Source organism: Bombyx mori, chromosome 7 (assembly GCF_030269925.1).
Source record: "Bombyx mori chromosome 7, ASM3026992v2".
Taxonomy (NCBI): domain Eukaryota; kingdom Metazoa; phylum Arthropoda; class Insecta; order Lepidoptera; family Bombycidae; genus Bombyx; species Bombyx mori.
In genome coordinates this window covers 6461509-6482007 of record NC_085113.1, presented here as the reverse complement: position 1 = coordinate 6482007, position 20499 = coordinate 6461509, and the positions used below count along the sequence as shown (strand labels likewise).

Here is a 20499-nt window from a genome sequence, read left to right as displayed (position 1 = left end):
TTCTTCTCAGTGAGTCGCGTTTCCGATCCGGTGGTAGATTCTGCGAAGAACTTTTCTTGTTAGGGCTAGTGTGAACGACGACCTCACGTTAGAACCCCGCGAGCTCACCTACTGTTACTGCTGGCATAAGCCCTAGGTTACCAGCTTAGCTAAGAAAAAAAGACGATACAGCAAAGGGTGACGTTTCTATAGATGGAATCTACTAGTTTATATATTTTATAAAAATCTAATAGGTTGGGGAAAAAGTTTCTTCGTATTTTTTAGGAAAATTTACAACATTTTTTAATACAGTTTATTTACATTTAACTAAAGTATGTAGGTACCATTTTGTTCGATAACTTTTTTGCCATCTTGTAGTTAGGGACATGATCCCATTGCTATAAAAATTTTGGAGCTTCTGATCAAAATACTGCGACAATTCGTTTTGGCAGTCCTCTCGCGATGTCCACCTGACACTTCCTAAAGAATTCTGAAGAGACCGAAACAGGTAGAAATCTGAAGGTGCAAGGTCAGGACTATACAGCGTATGCATTAATACCTCCCAGCCAAGCTCTCTTAATTTTTGCTGAGTGGCTAAAGATGTGTGAGGTCTAGCGTTATCATGATGAAAAACCACACCCCTTCTGTTGATCAATTCCGGCCGCTTTCTCTCAATTTCTTGTTTTAATCTCATCAGGTGTTCGCAGTATATTTCAGAATCGATGGTCTTGCCTGGTGGTAACAGCTCATAATGAATGACCTTCCAATCTCACCACACACACAGCATCACCTTGCGAGTTAACCCGGGTTTCGCCACAGTTTGTGAAGTCTGACCGGCCTTTGACCACGACTTTTTCGCACGTTCTTGTCGTACGTGATCCACTTTTCATCACCGGTTATCAGCTTCTTCAAAAATGGTTTGGTTTCATTACGTCGTACGAGCTTTTTTGTGTACCCAGTTATTTTCAAATGCGCCAAAATTGTTTTGTGGTCAATTCCCAGTTCTTCAGCTACGTCGTAACTACTGATATGCCGATCTTGCTCTACTTTTTCAAAAATGGCATCAATTTTGTCCGTAATGGGGCGACCAGAGCGACGTACATATTTAACATCAAAATTTTCGGATTGAAAACGCTTAAACCAAATTTGTGCTACACTGAGACACTGCACTAGGTCCATAAACATCGCAAATTTTTTTCGCGGTTTGCCTTGCATTTTTACCTTTTTTGTAGTAAAATTTTAAAATGTATCGAATTTCTTCATTAGATTCACTCATCTTGACAGTACGAAAAAAAAAACACATTTTCCTATTTTGAATCAGAAATTATGTTGTTTAAAATTTAAACTTTTAATAATACCAAAACTAGCTAGATACAAATAGTATAGCCAAAGAGATTTTATTACAAGTTTATACATACTTTATTGCGAAAACACTTCCCCAACATAATATGTGAGTGGCAATATGTAAATAAATTGTGATGAAACATGACACAGTTGTTTCTGAAATCAATGATTTTTTATATAATTAGTTATAGACATAGCGCACCGGAGACAAGTTCGAAAGATGTAGTGCTGAAGAACAAGAGGGAATGCAAAGTTACTGACGAGGACGTCGAAGGCAGAGCGAAGTGGAGAAGTAGACTAAAAAAAACTGACCCCACCACCATGTGGGAAGAATAGCTAGGAAGAAGTCACAGCGTCACAGATTCAATCAACTATCTACTATCTACCTTAATGATATGTACCGGTAAAATGGGGCGATTAGGGACAAATTCCAACTTTATGACCAATTTTAAGGTAGTTGTTGATGTATATAGTGCTATATCAGGATCAAAATGATTGAGTCTTGGGGGCATCTTTGTTGTCCAATTTAAAAATGTGCAACTAGTATTCCAGTTTAAGTAAAAAATGCAAAAATAAGTGTAATCCCTATTTACCCGGAAATTGCGGTTAATTGGGACGAAATGAGAAATTTACTAGGGTGGGCACTACTTGGTTTAAACTTATTTATTTTATTTAGTTGCACCAACAAAGTGATCATAAATAAAAAACATTGAAAAACTGACACTCTGAACAAATATTAAATATTTTATGATGTATTACTTAGATATTTTTGTCCACCTTGAGATTTCATTGTTCTTGTTACATGTCTGTGCAAAATCGACTTACTTATATTAAATTGCTGAGCTATTTCAACTAAAGACTTATTCCCAATTTCATAGGCTTCTATTGCTGTTTTTAATATTAAGGGATCATATCTCTTATAAGGCTTTGCACTCTTTGATATGTACACGCGAGGCATATCTAAAAATAGAAAACAATACGTAACTGATAATATAAATCTTTACCAAACAATAAAATAAAACATTGATAATTTTGAATAAAAGTTCTAGACAAATACATTATGAATAAACCAGATTTTTACCAACAAATTAAAAAAAATATTGTTATAACTACATAGACAACCCTACAAACCTGTACCTATTTATACTTAGGTCGCCATTTCGCTTATTCTCATCCCAATTGACCCCTTTTTCGTTGTTATTTGTACCTAAGACGTCCCCAATATCCCCAAAAACAACAGATTTTTACATGTATTTTTATTTTATCAAATACATTAAAACCAATAACATCTGAGACTTACCTTTAATATATATGATGGTTCAAACACTAAATAACGTTTATAAATCACAGTCGTCTTCTATTATTATCAAATAAATAAACGAGAGCAAAGTTTCTAGCACTAAAATAATTACCACCACAGGAAGTTAATTTGAAACGCGATTTTTTATAAATTAGCAGCTATGATCATTCATATTCAGAGTTGTTTTGTAGACTTTCAACATTCTACTATTAAACTACAAAAAATTGAAGATTTTGCAACGAATATAAAATTAATATTGAGCGTCGAAAGTTTTTCCCGGTTTTTTCACGATTCGCCTCTCAATCCCTAATCGCCCCACTTTACGGTATTCAATATGTATCTTTTTTTTAAGGGATTTATGACCTGGTAACTAAACCTTTCGGTCAAGTCTTATTTTAATTTATATTCTTAGTTTTATGAAAAATGATATTATGGTGTGAAATTAAATGAAACAAGATGAGATGATATGGGATGAAACATAATCTCAGTAAAATGGTGGTCATTTACTGAGATTTTTTCAGTGGAATTTTTGGCAGATCCCGAGAAGTAACGTTCAGCGGCATTGTTTCATTTCCCCACATTTTTGCACTTTCACCGATACTAAACAGTTAATAAACTACCGTTATTACACATTTAGACCTGAAGAAACACTAAATATAAAAAAAAAACAAATCACACAACTTCACTCCTCGCGTTCCCACCAAAAAGTCGTTTAGGTATCTCGTGTGAACATAGATAATATACTTTTCAAACCAAGATTAATTTATTAGACGAACGACGACGATGAATCATGGAGATTAGAGGTAAGGAGCACCATCTTGTAGAGATATAGAAGTTTTACACTGAGTGAAGTGTGCAGGATTGCAGTGAAGGCTATGTTCCGATTTACACTGCGAGCACTGTTCAGTGCTCGTACTGCGGAGATATTCGTTACGTTAAGGACAGACAGTATCATCATGGTTCCAAGCCGGTTTCGACCACGGCGACCAAATTTTTCAGTTTAATAACTTAAAAGCTAATGTCCGCGCCTCTCATGCGCTCTAATATGGCTACAGTAGCCTATCTTGTTCTTAAACGTGCGCAAACAGAAGCTACACGTAAGAACACCACCCACGAAGTTGTAAAAAATGGTGGAAGGCGGTCTATTTTTCAATTTATTTCGTCTGTCGTCCAGTTCGCGCCTCCTGTCGTTTTCAAAGACATGCACGCCCTGCTGTACCAAGTGTCTCCACTCCAAACGATTCTGTGCTTGAGCTTCCCAACGAGAGGTGTCAATGTTGCATTTCTTCATATGCCTCTTCTGAACATCCTTATACCTTAAGAATTGGCCGCCACTTTTTCGCTTGCCAGTCTGGAGTTCAGAGTAAAAGATGCGCTTTGTTATCCTCTCGTCGGACATCCTCATCACATGGCAGCACCAGCGCAACTGACGCCGCATTAAATATGCCTCTATACCGCCAATACCGGCTCTTCTTAAAACCTCCGTATTCCTGACACGATGTGACCACGATATGTTCATTATCTCTCGGAGGTATTTAAGGTGAAATCTATCCAACACACGTATATGTTTACGATACAAACATCATGTTTCTGAGGAGTATAGCAGATTAGGCAACACAATTGACGTGTACACTTTTATTTTAGTGTTTAGAGAAAGGTCATGAGAACGAAACACCTTATCCCGGAGCTTCCCAAATGCCGCCGAAGCAGCACCAATCCGAGCATTTATCTCCGCATCGAGGTCTCCTTTATTTGTTATCACGCTACTAAGGTACCTGAACTTATCAACCTGTTTAAGCACACAATCATCGACAGATACAGCAAGCTCCGTGCGGTCCATAGCCACGACTTCTGTCTTAGTGATGTTAATCTTCAAGCCAAATTTCTGACAGGCACTATTAAGATTGGTCATAAGTTCCTGAAGACCAACTGGGCTGTCAGAAACAAAGCAAAGATCATCGGCATACACAATCTCCGTGATGATCTCAAGTGAACACCTGGAGCAAGCTCTCAGTCTTCCAATATTGAAAATATTCCCACAATTTGGTTTTCGGCCAGGTCGGGGAACTTGCGATGCTACAGACAGTATACAGTCGCAGTAACTTAAGGAAGGCGGTAGTTCTTTTTGACGTTCAACAAGTGTGCACTTTCATTTATGTTGAATAAAAAAAAATTTGATTTCATTTGATTTGATTTCCAAGACATCATTTCATAAATCTTTACTTCATCACTTTTATCGTGCATAACCTCAATTCAATAATACGGTTATTAAGTTATTATAGACTAGCGGCCCGCTCCGGCTCCGCTCGGGTCATTAACAAAAATTTCAAAGATGTTTTATTTTTAAAAATAAAAGAACACTTATTGCGGCTTAACTATAATAGTCAGACATATGCTGTCGCGACACTTTTTGTAAATAACAATGTGTTCTACAAAGTCCTAGTACATTATTTTATTCTATCATTAAAACTTTTCGCAGGGCACGCGATGTTATACTTTTAGCGATTTATTCAACTGACAAGAACTTGAATATTCTATTTCCAAATATAACTAAAACAATATTTTTTTGTTGAAGTGAAAACACCGCCATGGCAACGTCGATGACAGTATACTGTACTGTAAAGAAACGGCTTCACAGTATACTAATTTGATGTAACACCTTACAGTGCTCGCAGTGTAAATCGGAATAAACCAGAAGTGTGGTAGTTTATGGCGCTGTTTTTAAAATCTTTCAACGGTGCCATCTTAATTTGCAGCCCTTCAGTGGACACTTTTTAATATACTGAGATGGTTCTCCTTACCCTCTACCCTCCATGCGACGAACAACGAATTTTATAGAGGAACTTTAAAGCTGTTTTGTTTGGTCTGTCCAAAAGATACTTAAAGACAGACGAAGAGAATATAACTCATACATCCAAGTAATTAAAATAATAATCTGAAGCTATTTCATTATTGAAAAGTAATTTCATGAGTATCCAGGATAATACCAACTGTCATTAAAGAAATATGTATATGATAAAAAAAACCTTTCTGAATATTTGAAATGTAACGAAATTAAGTAGTAGGTTTCCGTTTTTGTGCCATGCTTGAGGTTTTTACGCGAGAACGGATTGAGTGCAGTTAGCATTTCATTTCATCTCATCAACACTTACTATGTTGTCCTCTCTCATGTCTTTAATTTTATTTCATTATGAATTTAGTTTCAGGTGGTTTAATTTCTCATTTCTCACAACTGATAAAGCTACAGTCTTTGTTATCAAAAATTTACTTTCCACGTTCCATTAGATTGTCCGATAGACGAATTTGCTAATTTTTTTCCTCGGATGGGAGCTTTTGCGATATCATTGTTGTCGGTGTTTTGAGTTCTCCTTCAATCATTAAAATAATAATATATACATGAATTTGAAACTGTAACCAATTAGTATGAAATGAAAAGAGATGAGATGACATTTCAAAAAGTCTGATGGAGGAATTAATCGAACGACACCACAAAAAAAAAAAACTGGTGAATAGCTTTTCAGATGTGGATTCTCAGGTTCCTCCAAAAAACTAACGAAGTTTCAATAAATCCCATATTTTTAGTCAGACACTATTCTATTTCGATGCCTCCAATGAACAGTACGCTAACTCCAAATTCGTAGGTTTACAGGAGGAGCGTTTAAACGAAAAAAGTTGATAAAATCTTTATTATTGCACATATATGGTTTTTTTTGTAACTAGCTGATTTACTCTTGCTTCGAACCCCCAATCAATAATGATTTGTAATACTATTAAGTGTATAATCTATGGTAGGTACGGTAGGTATTATTATACCTCTTGGGGACTTTTTGGCGGGAATGCGAGGAGTGAAGTTGTGTGATTTGTTTTATTTTGTCTATTTAGTGTTTCTTCGGGTTTAAATGTGTAATAGTGGTGGTTTATTAACTGTTTAATATCTATGAAAGTGCACAAATGTGGGAAAATGAAACAAAGCCGCTGGACGTAACTTCTCGGGATCCTACAAAAAAATCCACTGAAAAAATCTTAGTAGATGACCACCATTTTACTGAGATTATATTTCATCCCATATCATTTCATTTAATTTCATCCCAGTATATTAATATCTCAAATTAATCATCTTCATTTCATTTCATTTCACTCCATATTATCTTTGTTCATAAAAGTAAGAATATAAATTAAAATAAGACATGACTTAAAGATCTTAGTTACCAGGTCATAAAATCCCTTATAAAAATATCATACTCTTTGACGGTGGACTTCATATTTCATAGCTGTCAAAAAAAAGCTATTTGCAACTGCTACACTCTGCATCGCTCATCACTAGTACAATATATTGGTTTTATTTTCTTTTAGTATTTTTGGTATGTTTGACGTGCGTTACCTATCACTGTACCCACAACGGAGATGCTGGGCTGGTTAAAGAACTTTATAAAATGATATCCTAGTCAAAGGTGTTTCAAAGCGTTGCTTATTATTTCTATATGGAGCTGAAGGTCTGGGTCGAGGGAATACAAAGAATCGTCTGTGGGGTCACCGAGACAACAACTTGTCAGGTCAGAGCTTCTTCTCCTTTTATATCTTTATAAAACGCACGCATGTGTCCCAATTCTAAATATAAATTTTAAAGGTGATGAATATTTAACTTCAGACTCGTTTTTTTTACACAGGATGTAGTTTTCGCGTTAGCACACGCTACTGGTAAAGTCGGCAGATTCACTCTCATAGAACGATGGCGAAACAACGAGAGACTTCTGGCACCCCAAGAATTCCCACTGAAGGTGACAGTCACAGTTTATGTTTCAAAAAGCTCCATAAATATCACTGATAAATTTATGATAATAGCTGTAATGTTTTCTATAATAATTTTCAACTGCAGATTTTGATGAAGTGGGGAGAATACTCAAATGATATTCAATTTATATTGAGGAGATCTGAACCAGGCAGCAGCTCGAAGCCTTCACCACCACAGTTGAACTCCAGGTCTATTGGGAATAGGTTAGTAGTTTTATTATGTTGAGAATAAATATGAATGCTGATATTTTAAAATGACACAACCCGTCTGGTGTTAAGTAGATACTGGTACCTGCACCATTAAAATGTGAATGGTGTCCCCCAGCTTGTGGCATAAGGCCGATGTATTGTGTAGCTGCTGTCCTAACCTTAAAACAATAATGCTTGATTATTTTGTGAAAGAAGTGGGTAGTGGATATCTTGGTATAAAGTAAATTTTGGCTGTGTTGCCGGAACTGTTGTCTTGAGGAAACAAGTATTGATTTCTATGTACATTGAATTATTTCTATATTAATTTATTTAACAATTTTAAGTTATATACATATCATAATTATTATGAATATATTATGAATTATTTAAATACATTTTATTACTATTTACAAAAAAATAAAGTCTAATACACGTAAAATATATATAAATAAATTTTCAATAATAAATATTCAACGCAGATTTAAAAGCATGTAACACCAGCATTTAATACTCTTTTTAATAAGCTTTTATTTATGAAAAGGAAAATAAGTACCAATACTTACAACAACAACTTAATTGCAGCAGTCACAACACTTCTAATCCAAATATGCTGGAGAACAGAATTTCTCCAAATAGAATAAATGCTATACCAAATTACAATAATAATGTCAACAACACTTCTCCTGGAAATCCTGTAGGAGTTGTAAAAGGGATTCAGCAATCAAAAACACTGGAATCTGATAGCACAGGATCAAAAGATGTACCCCCTTACAGGCAAGTTGAGCTTATAAATATTTGAGGATCTCTATTATTTATAGATGTCCCAAGTTTTTTTATTGCTACTGTTGGCATCATATGAATATAACTGTAGTCAGTGGTTCATCATTCAACACTCATCACTAATCACTCATGACAATACTAGGGGCACAATCAAGCCAAGGTTACCAAAGAGCACTTTTCAAGGTTGGTTTTAACAGCATGTTATGCTAATGTTATTTTAAGAGTTTTTATGAAAATAATTGTCATCCAAAAAGGGGCTTTTTGAAAATTTTTGTCACTTAAAATTTGGACAGCTTCAACTCTTAGTTTGTAAAATCAGCAATTTTATATCTAAATATTTTCTAAACAGAGTGATAGAACCTTTTATTACATTTTTATTTATTATTCATTTTCTCCATTATCTACATTATTAGTCTTAATAGTTTAATGAATATTGAAACATATTTGATAACTAAGATATCTGTTTCTGCAAAGGATCTGAGTTTAACTGCGAAGATCAAATATTAAAGGAAAAGAAATTAGTTTATTGTTCTGATATGAAAACATATAATTAATTTGTTTTTGAATTAAATAGGGAACCGCCCCCACCATATCGTTCTCCCCCACCTCCAACTCAAGCTCTCCAAAAATCTCCAAATCGTATGAGAGTTCTACAAGGCCCTCATATGTCACCTGTGAACTTAACTGAAGAATCCACCGAGAATCGAAGCCCTGAAGCAGTTAGTTACAACACACAGTACAGGGAACTTGTGTCGCTTGTTAACTATCAGAGAGAAAAGCTCTCTAGTCAGCAGGTTGATCTTATTAAGGTTAGTAGGTTAAGAGCTTATATAATACAGCACCTGTTTGGAAAAATCTATTGTAATTATTAATCCACATAAAATATTTCATATCACGATTATGATTGTAAAAAAACATAATCCTTTGGTCTAAATGCTCCTTCATAGATTTAGAAAGAAAACATACAAGAAAAATCATGTTATAACATGGAATGGAAAAAGTGTATGCACATTTTTCAAAATAAAATAGAGTTTTAATTGAAGGCTCTGTTGAGACATACCTATTACCTTTTTTATTATTAAATGTTACATGGTTACAGTCTCTTCAAGTATCAATCACAAGATATGTATATGATGTCCTAATCTCTTTCTAGATACCACTGTCACTCACTTTTTTAATTAGCATTAATTTTTGTATTGCTGATCCCAGACCTGATTCCAAGAAGAGTTGTGTTTCTTAAGCATTAATTAGATAATAGTCAATGCCATCTAGCATTATTAGGACAAGAAGAAGTATAAGTCATTCAGTTTGTTTTTCTTCTATTGTGCCAATTTAGTAAAACCAGTGAAAGATGAACCATTAAATTTACAGTATGATGCGGAAATTGGTTACTGGGAGAATAAAGGCAGAGAACAAGAACGTCAGGTTGAACTTTTGCAACAACAAATCAGCTCAGCTGACAATCAGCTGAGAATTAGTACAGAACAGGTACATATAGTCTGTGAATTAATTGAATATGCAATTTCGAAAGGGCACATGTCGCATATTTTGTCAAATACATTTTTAACTATTAATTCTTGTTTTTGTATTCAATACCGTAAATTTCGAAAAGGGATATGCCCTTATAGGATATGTCTCACAAATATAAAATATCTAATTAAATGTATATACTGACTTATAAGATAATAATTCCAGTAATTTTCAATTGCTAATTAAGACTAAAATGTATCTCAAAAGTTAATATTTTAAATTTTACACTGCTTTAGAAAATAATCAGTTTTTTTTGAACATTTTACATTTACAGATATGTGCCCTTTTCGAAATTCCATATTCAATTGTAAATGAAATAAATATTGTTATAAACATAAATATCATGACAGCATTCATAGAGTTCTATTTTAAGATATTTTATTAACTCTACCATAATTAACTTCATTGAATGACTCACTGGTCAACAGACAAACCTGTGTTTCATTATTTAAAGACTTGGTATTGGCAAAATCAGAGTGCATTATTATTATTATCCATCATTAATTTCATATGCAAAATAAATGCAATACCCCCCTAGTATGCATATTTTTAAACATCTGAAACATTTTCATTTCAATGATAATATGAAAATATGATAATAGCAATAATGTAATACGTAACACCCTGGTTATTTAATTTTCAACTTCAGGTACAGGCATTAACTTTTGTGGAAGAAGAAAGTGAGGTAGTCAAACAAAACGAAAAGACTTTAAGATCTGAGATAGTGTTGATGCGCTCTAAGCTTGCCAACTGTGAGACAGAACTTTTGCAATGTAAGAATAAAATAAGAAAATTAATGGAGGAAATACACAATGAACAGAGGATTATCAGTAGTCGACAGCAGGAAAACAGGTCAGAGTGAGAGATTATTAGCCTTAAGGTTTAATGAAATAATTTATCTAAAAATTTTTTACTGATGTGCTCAGATATGTGGATGATATGTTATGTAATATTACCATTTGGGTCTATAAATTGTCTTTGACATTGTTCCAGTTGTGTATATATATATATATAAATATAATAATATATGTATTGAGTACCAAAGAATTTTAAATCATTAAGTTAAATTATTTTTTCGCATGTGAATTTTTTTACATTTTATTTCTTTGCATGTGAATTTTTTTTACATTATTATAAGTTTCTTTTTCCTGGTTCTGCAAGAAACAGTAACCTACAAATATCCCTATGATTTTAAATATTTATATTATGCGTAATAAAATATGTCTCCATAGTAGATAGATTGTGCAAAGTGAACAAAATAATTTTGATAATACTATCAATGTGGATTGTAGGCATGTGATATTTCATTGTCTGATTGTGTAGAACATTGTAATACATAAATAAATTCGCAATATTTGAAAAATAATTCGCAACATATTAGCAATTAACGCTAATATGTAGCCTTGTAATTAAATCACACTATTAACGGATCGCCCGCCTGGGAATAGGTAGGTGAGGGCGAACTGTTGTCTAAGAGTTCAGGGGGTGAACATTGGGAGGGACTGGCAGAGAGCTCAAGTGACTTAAAGCGTTCGCGGGTCTCGCAGTGTGCAGTTAGTTTAGTTGTTACGAACGCCCCGAAGAAAAAAAAACTTACGAAATTAGCCAAATCATTCCCGCGAATAATGTAAAAGGAATATTCTTTGAAAGTGAAAATAATAGATATCTGAACATTAGCTAGAATTCAAATACAATAAAATACGCGTACAGAATTTTGCCCACAAAATATTAATATTTGTGAAGTCATTAATTGTATTTTTTTTATATTAATGGAAATGTCAATTAATAAACCAAAACAATTAACTATACTTGTGTTCATGCCTCCCACATCCACATTTTAATGCGCGGGTAATCCCTCAATTCTGTGATTTAGTTACTTTTTGTTTAGCGCGACAATGTACGCACATGCTGCGTGTCACATAATGCCTAAGATAACTGTCTCTCTCTTTCTAAGAAAATGTCAATTGAGACTTAGGTTGGATTAATAGTGAAATAAATTGAGAACTTTATTACAGACAAGCACTGGAGCGGTCAATGTTGGCTGAAATGGAAAACTTACAGAGTCAAATACAACAAGCTAAGCATGCTACAGAAATCAACCACCTAACTGCAGAGAATCTCAAACGAGAGGTCTGATCAACTTTTCAAATTATAAAAACTTTTAAATTTTGTTTAAATTTGTATATTGTATGAAAAATTATGATTATCTATATATTAATACGTGAATTAAAAATTTGTACCCCTTTTTACGAATATTGCGCGGACGGAGGAGCATGATATTTTCCACACTTATAGAGAATATACAGGAGGAGTGCAGGATGTTAATATTTTCTTAAATTATGCATAAAAAATACATTAATTTAATTTAAAAAAAACTACTACACACTATCATGTATTTGACACACACACCCACACGCATGCATAATATTTGTTTAATGTCAAACTTTCGTTATTCCTGAAAGTCTGTGGTCAAATTGACAATAGATTATTATTGTTTGTCTTTATTAATATTTGTCTAAAGTGTAGTCTTTGTGAAATCTCGAAGTATAATAAGTCTTTGACAATAGAATCATAATAATGTACAAACTTATAATTTCAATTAATTATAGTCGAATTTCGACTACCAAGGGACCACTAGTTTTTATTATTTTGTTATAGGTGGGCGTCTTAGAAAATGCTATAATGGAGAAAAAGAGGCAAGTAGAGCGTTTAGTTCAAGAAATGAAAGAGGCAAATCTTCAAAGTTTAACCGGCAGCGTGGATGAGCTACGACACCCGTTAGATGGTACGCTTTCTTCGTCCTCCTGTTTTCAAACTCTCATCGATATTTATAGAAAACTAAACGAAAGTGCCTACCACACACACAGCATCACATTGTTGCGAGTTAACCCGGGTTTCGCCACAGTCTATGAAGTCTGACCGGCCTTTGACCATGACCTTTTTCGCACGTTCTTGTCGTACGTGATCCACTTTTCATCACCAGTTATCAGCTTCTTCGGTTCGGTTTCATTACGTCGTAATAAAGAATCACAAATGAGTACACAGTTCATTAGGTTTCTTTCAGTAAACTCGTGAGGTACCCAAATATCGAGCTTTTTTGTGTACCCAGTTTTTTTCAAATGCGCCAAAACTGTTTTGTGGTCAATTCCCAGTTCTTCAGCTACGTCGTAACTACTGATATACCGATCTTGCTCCACTTTTTTCAAAAATGGCATCCATCTTATCCGGGCGACCAGAGCGATGTTCATATTTGACATCAAATTTTCCGGATTGAAAACGCTTAAACTGAATTTGTGCTACACTCACAGACACTGCACTAGGTCCGTAAATATCGCGAATTTTTTTCGCGGCGTGCCTTTTTACCTTTCTACACACTTTTTTCTAATTTAAATTAGGAATTATCTTGTTTAAAATTTAAACTTTTAATTATACCAAAACCAGCCAGATACAAATAGTATAGCCAAAGAGATTTTATTACAAGTTCATACCTACAGACTGTAATGCGAAAATACTTTTTCCCCAACCTATTAGCAAAATAAATAATTTGTTTTTTAAAATTCTTCATTAAAATAAAATATAAGATAGTCAATATGCTACTGCCATGTATAGGAGCAATGAGAAACTAATAACAAGTTATCTAGTGGCCGACGACCGTAAACTGAATGTGTACAAGAGGCCAAGCTCGCTTTCTCCCTCTTTCCAAAGTCGACTGGTTCGGGAGACGCTGTCTATTTTCTCATGTTCATTCTTCCTAAATATTTTTTTTCTCTAGCCGTAACGAATCTGTCGCGAGTTAAATTTTACTCTCGACGCGTCTAAAGAAGTTTCACTTCAAAAAGCATTTATGTACGAATAATGTACCTACTAATATCAAAATTTATTGTGCATTTTTTGCAAATTAAACTTACAACATATTAGCTAATATTTTATTTACACTTGATTTAACTTATATTGACTCACGGTCCTCTCGCATAAAACACACTATAAAATTTGATAACTAAGGTTTTTTTTTTAATATTAATATTTTTATTCTCAGGACTTTGCAAAGCTGGTAGCGCTCGTAGAATTATAGGATCTCCGAGGCAGCTTGAAAATGCAGCGCCTACAAACAAAAATCCACATGGTGTATGGGTGTAAATCATATCAGTATCAGTAAAATATAATGTCGCCATAACGACAACCAGCATAATATAAACTCGAAATGATATTCAATACTAAAATCTTACCTTTTTCGTGTTTTTACGCATGCAAATTGTTCATAAATTATGAACAGTAGCCTACTGGTTAAGTGAAATATTTAAAAAAAGTTACATATACAGCATTATTTGTGTTAAAAACCGTATTTAGTAGCCAATTTAACAATTTATTTAGTTTATTTTATTAGTACTTGTGTTCAAATATGTGTCATATTTAAAGAGTATTGTCACAAATTATGTGTGTTAGTTTATATTGTCGAGGTTTTAATAATATGATAAAAAGTACTTACGGTTTGATCTCACATTTACTTATTTTGCACCCTATGATGTATAAATACTTTCACAGTTGTTCCGTGGTGGCGTCACACCAGAGAATGATTTCATGTTAAAAAAATTATATCGCGTCCCCTACATGAAACTTGATTAAACTAAGTTGGAACCGTATTTTTTAAACCATTTACGTTGACTTCATTTGAGTGTAAATAAGAGTATAATATTGAGCTCATTTTTTAAATTTTTTACCTCATTTTTTCAACTCTACTGAAGCAGTTTCAAAGAGAACGAAGAAGACTTGGGGGGGGGGGGGGGGAGGTCTCAAAACGCGCAGTTTTTAAAGTTTTTTTTTACTGTGATCAAATTCATTTTTTGACATAAAAAATGGCTGATTTACATTCATTTAAGTTATTATCCAAATATTATAGACCGCCTTACCAAATATTAAATTTTTTTTTGCAGTTTGAGTAAATTTAGTGAAACTTTATTTTCCAAAAAATCCCAAACATAAATGTATGGTAGACCACATTATAATAAACTCATTTAAAGTTATTTTTGCAGTATTGTAGATAATATAGCAACTGTGCAAATAATTTTCAGGTACCCTAAACCCTAAAATAAATTATTAACATTGAAAGTATTATACCATCTTGCCCTATTGTTTATATTTTATTGATTGTTTTAAAGTTAATGTGGGGTAGTGAGTAATAAACGAATGATGTAAAATTAATACCTTTATAATTTTACATCTAATATTACAAAATGTATATTTATGAACCATTTTTATAAAATGCATTTATTTCTTAAAATTGGTTAAAGATAAAAAAAATAACGCACCGCAAATGTATGATATAGCGGTCATATTTGACAAAAAATAACCTTTTATCACTTTATATTTGAGTCGTCTATTATCAAAGGTGGCAATCTGTACATTTGGACAAAAAAATGTTATTGATATGTCAATACAGATTGATTTGAATATAATCGTCTCCTTCAAAGAATACGGTTCAAAACCTGCATTAAATAAAGGTTAATAGTTAACCTGTTATTTATCTAAGATGTCGTTCCGAAGAGTTTTGTGACTGCCAATGGAATACAAAGTCAATAATTCGTTTTTCTGATTTTCCAATAATTGTCCAAAAGTCAGATTGCCGGCTTTGATAATAGTCGACTCATTTAAGCTAAATTGAATATGTATTAAGATTTCGTTTTAATACTTTTGTAGCATTTTCCATGTATTGTGTTGAAACATTAGGCGTGTGTTATTTGACCGTGATATATTGGTACTAATTAGAGGAATGTTATCCAGTTTATTAATTTATATCCAATAAGTGTACTATATTTTATAATTGCTATATAGCAATAATTTTAATTGATCTAGTCGAAAATATTAGCCATTACAATATTGTATAAAATCGATTACTTATTAAGGAGTATTGAAACGGCATTTATGTTAATCAAATATTCAGCATGTATTATTCTCATTACTTAACTGTACGGAATGAATTAATGGTGTTTAGATGAATTGTATACCTACTTCGTGTTTAAAATAAAGTTTAAATCACTCTATGGTTTTTTTTTGCAATAAAACAATGAATATTTCTCAATCCTTATACTCAACATAACTTAATAAAATAGTAGGAAATTACATCTGTAACAGCTAATATAAAATTCTCTATACAACAGTTGCAGATAATGCTTAGAGATGATTTGTTTTAAAATTTAACAAATTTAATACATTTCTATTGTAAAGATTATTTTAATTAAAATTATAACTGCGATTTTGTAAGTGTAGTAATTATTTTTTACTATGGTGTTTTAAAAAACAAGCTAATATTTTTAGAAATCAGTAGAGCTTCGCTTAATTGTTTAAGACGCACAAATTAGTTTTGAAATTAATCTTTAATGTAATCCGACATTCCAAAAATAACTTTTTATTTTCCCGTATTCTTAAAACTAAAACCACCTTCATGATTTTTTTGTTATCAGTTTATAATTTTTTTGTTCTCATGAAAAATTATGTGCGTCAACTCTTAATGACCCTGAATCACAGAGCACATCTAGGCAAGTTTTTTGTGCTTAATATAAATAATAAAATACGCTGCCCAAAACTGAAAAGTTAACATAATATATCGAAATTACAAAAATAATTGGCATCTATTTAACATTGTGAGATGAAATCCGATGTTAGTATTTCAGTCATTTATTATATATTATTCCTTGTGGTTAATTAACTGCTTTACGTAAATTAAGAACAACCGTTGTTATTCACATTAATAGGCACATTCTTAATCTGAATATGCCATAATAACAATTTGTCACAACTTGTATAAAATAATTTTAATCATCTCTTACAAAAGTGAAATCACATTTAAATACTTCAAGTGCTCTAGACGAATGTCTGTCAATCATGGATTCAAAACATGTGGGGCATCATAACGTAAATAAACATTACCTTTACAAGTTTTTAATTTTAAAAGGGGTTTGAAAATAAAATAATCCTCCGGAAAGCATACTCTTGTTTTTAATTATAATTCAGTATAGTACCTTAAAATAGGTACCTACAGAAACAAAATCTTGATGAAATTAATATTCACTTATTTTGAATCCACATTAATGATTCTTTGAAGACTATGCTTTTTCTTCTTTCTCTCTGTTGTATCTTTCTAATTCTTTAAGAAATTGTCCCTTCGGCTTCATGACATTCGGTCTGTCGCCGCGACACTTGGGACAAAACCATTTCCCTTTAGGTTTAGTTGTGAGAGAAACGCACGAGAAGTGGAACCACTCTATAGGACATAAGTCGTTGTCGCAGAGAATCATCTCGCCAAATGAGATTTGGTCACAGAGACAGTAGCGAGGCTCATCGGGGTCGATGGCATCTGGCTCTTCCGGTGGCGTCTCCGAACGTTGCGTCGTTTGTCGGACTTTGCGTTTTTTCTTTTTACCTATACCTGGAACACAAACAAAGCAAATGTTATGTATTTTTATATTAAAAAAATGTAAGATTTATTAGTTTGCTCAGTTTACCTTTCTTATGTGTTGTGTTGTGTGTGTGCCTCTCACTATCTCGTTCACTGGAATCTGCTCCATCTGTCATTGCACCTGCTGTTGTTCTTGATCTACGTGGTCTTTTTGACCACCGTTCACCTGAAATAAAGTGTGAAATAGATTACCATTGACTAAATCTATCATAACTGCTGTATTTTAGATTTTTTCTAAAATGTTTCATGTTGTGATACTATAGTAAAACTGCAATATGTAAATACTTTATACAAAGAAGATGCAATTTATTACAGCAATAAATGTAGAATAGTTATAGTCTATATAAGAATACTATATATAGAATGGGTTATTGCTGCATCGCCAACAGAAATATTTTATTTAAAGCTGTCTTCTGATTATATTTTTTGTTAGGTATACAATTTGATTGCCTTCAAATTTCCGCAAAATCAAAGGGTATTGTGAGATTAAACAAGTTAGTAATACCACCTTGGTTAACCCCAGGGAGTCATGAGGTTGTTAACCCATCTCAGTAAGAAAATATGGAGGGGAGTCTTTGGTTTAATGAACTTATAGATTTCTGTAATTCAAGGTATTTGAGTAGATACAATATTGAATTTAATTAAAAATTAGTAATAATTAAGAGATTATTAATAAATTATTCAGCATTTGATATCTACCACTGCCTTTTTCCTTCTCAACTTTTTCTTTTTCTTTCTCATTTGTTCTTTCTGGAGGAGGCGGTGGTGCTATGTTTTGATGAGGAGTTGTTAACACACTGGCTTCCTTCTCTGTCTTGGAGAGTACATCTTGAGTTGGAGTCACCTCTTCTTTTGTAGTGCCATTTGTTGTTACTTCTATACAAGATACTGTTGGTAGACCAATAACATATTGTAATTAAATTGATTTACATTAAATAATTACATTTCTATATAAGGCAAAATTTGACTTACATAATTTTTTGTGATCAGAATCAAGTGACCTTTGTTTGTTGTCGATGAGATCTTGTAATATTTGTACAACTTGTAGTTTCTCATCTCCTATCTCTTGTGCAGCAACTAAAACTGTTTGTAGGCGTAGTGCAGCTCTGGTTCGACGGCGTTCCTCTGTGCTTGATCCTATACAAATATTTAGATGCTTTTCTGCCTCACGCAAACATTCTGTTGAAAAAATAAATTTCAATTACAGAACAGCTTTGTGTCCTTCTTCTATCTTGATTTTCAAATGACCGTAGAACTGTATATCATATTATATACGTTGATGACTATAGAATGTTGAGAAACATAATTTTATTAAAGAAATCATTAAAAAATACAAATCATTATTAGTAATTGGATCAAATTGAACTTCTATATTAATAGGGGTTTCTTTAAATTTAAACTTCAGTCTAGTTAATTAGTAAAAAAATCGATTAGTGAGCAAAAGTATTTAACAAATTAGGGGCATGAAGGCAAATTGCAATAACCTCTAAATGCACGAAAAGTGAAACAAACTGAAAATTATTGATAGAAATGTAATTTAAAAACTAAAACCTGGGCTATTTCGGTGCTAAGAACATAAAATATACAAAGGAATGCATACGTAATTAGGTTGAAAGAAAACGTCAACAAAGCTGTTTCGAAACAAATTTACATTTCAAACATATAAATTCAGAATTGAAAAGGGTTTATTAGTTATTGATTTGAAGAAATATAGTAACAAATGTGTGATTTACCCCTATATGTTACGTCAAGCTCCCGCATACGTGATAAATGTCTCTGAAGATCATTTGGAAGGTTTTCTACGCAATCTAAGTAGTTTTCAACATAAGCGGCTGAAAGCAAAGCTTCAGTCGAAGTTTGGTTTAACATTGCTATAGTCTAAATTGACCTTTCATAATAGTAATCAGATAAATTACACTAAAAACACTTCGAAAGCGAATAAGCAAAACAAGTTCACTATATTTAACAACTGAACAGTCCCGTCAAGCATCGTTTGCGTTCGGAAATGTTTCAAATGTTTGTTGATTGTTCCAGGCAGTGACACAAGCTGTTCAGAAACATACTCCCAATGCATACATCACAACCCAATAAAATCTAAATAGATTCTTGAAAATAAAAATGAAATTTTGATTTTAGTTAAATATTTAAAAGAATCATTTTAATTTTTTTATTACTTGTAATAAGTTTACTTATTATTTGTAAAAAGGTAATTAAATTTATTTTCTTTTTGACACACTTGATTTAAGTTAAATTCATAGAGTTTCTATTGTTTTAATAATGAAGAAGTTTTACTGAATAATGAAATTACAAAAAAAAAACGATCATCACACAGAAATAGGCTAAAAATAAAAGTTCCATTTATATAAAACTTATTTTCAGAATTTTTATTCCTATTTTTTCAAATAATTCGGAACATGAGTCGTGAAGTTTTGTGAATAATTGTTTTAATTTGTTAATTTAGTTTTCTTATTAACCGTTTAGCAACTCTGAAACTGCACAGGAGTAGAACAATTGTTATCGAGCAACACTTCCGGCCTCACATAATAAATTATTTACGAACTTAGAAAATATATAGAACTTATTATTCTTATAATATAATTAGTAATTTCATAATCAAGTAAATAAAAACCCCCATTCCGACAGGAGCCCTCTTCTTCGATATAGCGAAGGCGTTCGACAAAGTCTGGCACAACGGTTTGATATACAAACTGTATAACATGGGAGTGCCAGACAGACTCGTGCTCATCATACGAGACTACTTGTCGAACCGTTCGTTCCGATATCGAGTCGAGGGAACGCGTTCCCGGCCCCGTCACGTCACAGCCGGAGTCCCGCAAGGCTCCGCCCTCTCCCCGTTACTATTCAGTTTGTATATCAACGATATACCCCGGTCTCCGGAGACCCATCTGGCGCTCTTCGCCGATGACACCGCCATCTACTACTCGTGTAGGAAGAAGGCGTTGCTTCATCGACGACTTCAGACCGCAGCTACCACCATGGGACAGTGGTTCCGGAAGTGGCGCATCGACATTAACCCCACGAAAAGCACAGCGGTGCTCTTCAAAAGGGGTCGCCCTCCGAACACCACGCTGAGCATCCCTCTCCCGACTAGGCGCGTCAACACCCCCGCCCC

General features: G+C 33.2%; 2 protein-coding genes and 1 long non-coding RNA gene across 4 annotated transcripts; 1 reads left to right on the top strand and 2 right to left on the bottom strand.

Moving 5' to 3' along the window:
• Window positions 1-1233: 1233 nt before the first annotated feature.
• Window positions 1234-5901, bottom strand: LOC134199151 (uncharacterized). Its single transcript, XR_009973508.1, has 2 exons — window positions 5776-5901; window positions 1234-1479 (listed from the first exon to the last, which is right to left on the bottom strand). It is a non-coding gene; the product is annotated as an uncharacterized LOC134199151 (long non-coding RNA).
• A 545-nt stretch (window positions 5902-6446) lies between these two features.
• On the top strand, window positions 6447-15949 carry LOC101740836 (ras association domain-containing protein 8). Of its 2 annotated transcripts, XM_012694878.4 has the most exons (10): window positions 6447-7176; window positions 7291-7401; window positions 7500-7618; window positions 8186-8377; window positions 8958-9192; window positions 9755-9871; window positions 10563-10765; window positions 11929-12043; window positions 12572-12698; window positions 13950-15949. In XM_012694878.4, exons 1-10 carry the CDS (start codon window positions 7105-7107, stop codon window positions 14048-14050), a joined length of 1392 nt encoding a protein of 463 aa, XP_012550332.1. In that variant the 5' UTR covers window positions 6447-7104; the 3' UTR covers window positions 14051-15949. The 2 variants fall into 2 exon arrangements, with proteins under 2 accessions (XP_012550332.1, XP_062525362.1); XM_062669378.1 differs by lacking the exon at window positions 13950-15949 and having other exon boundaries at window positions 12572-13867.
• Window positions 15950-15979: 30 nt separating this feature from the next.
• Window positions 15980-19640, bottom strand: LOC101740695 (inhibitor of growth protein 1). The gene is made up of 5 exons (XM_004931249.5): window positions 19100-19640; window positions 18339-18545; window positions 18066-18254; window positions 17413-17532; window positions 15980-17336 (listed from the first exon to the last, which is right to left on the bottom strand). The coding sequence occupies exons 1-5, from the start codon at window positions 19233-19235 to the stop codon at window positions 17014-17016; spliced, it is 975 nt and encodes a 324-aa protein (XP_004931306.1). The 5' UTR covers window positions 19236-19640; the 3' UTR covers window positions 15980-17013.
• Between the last annotated feature and the right edge of the window lie 859 nt (window positions 19641-20499).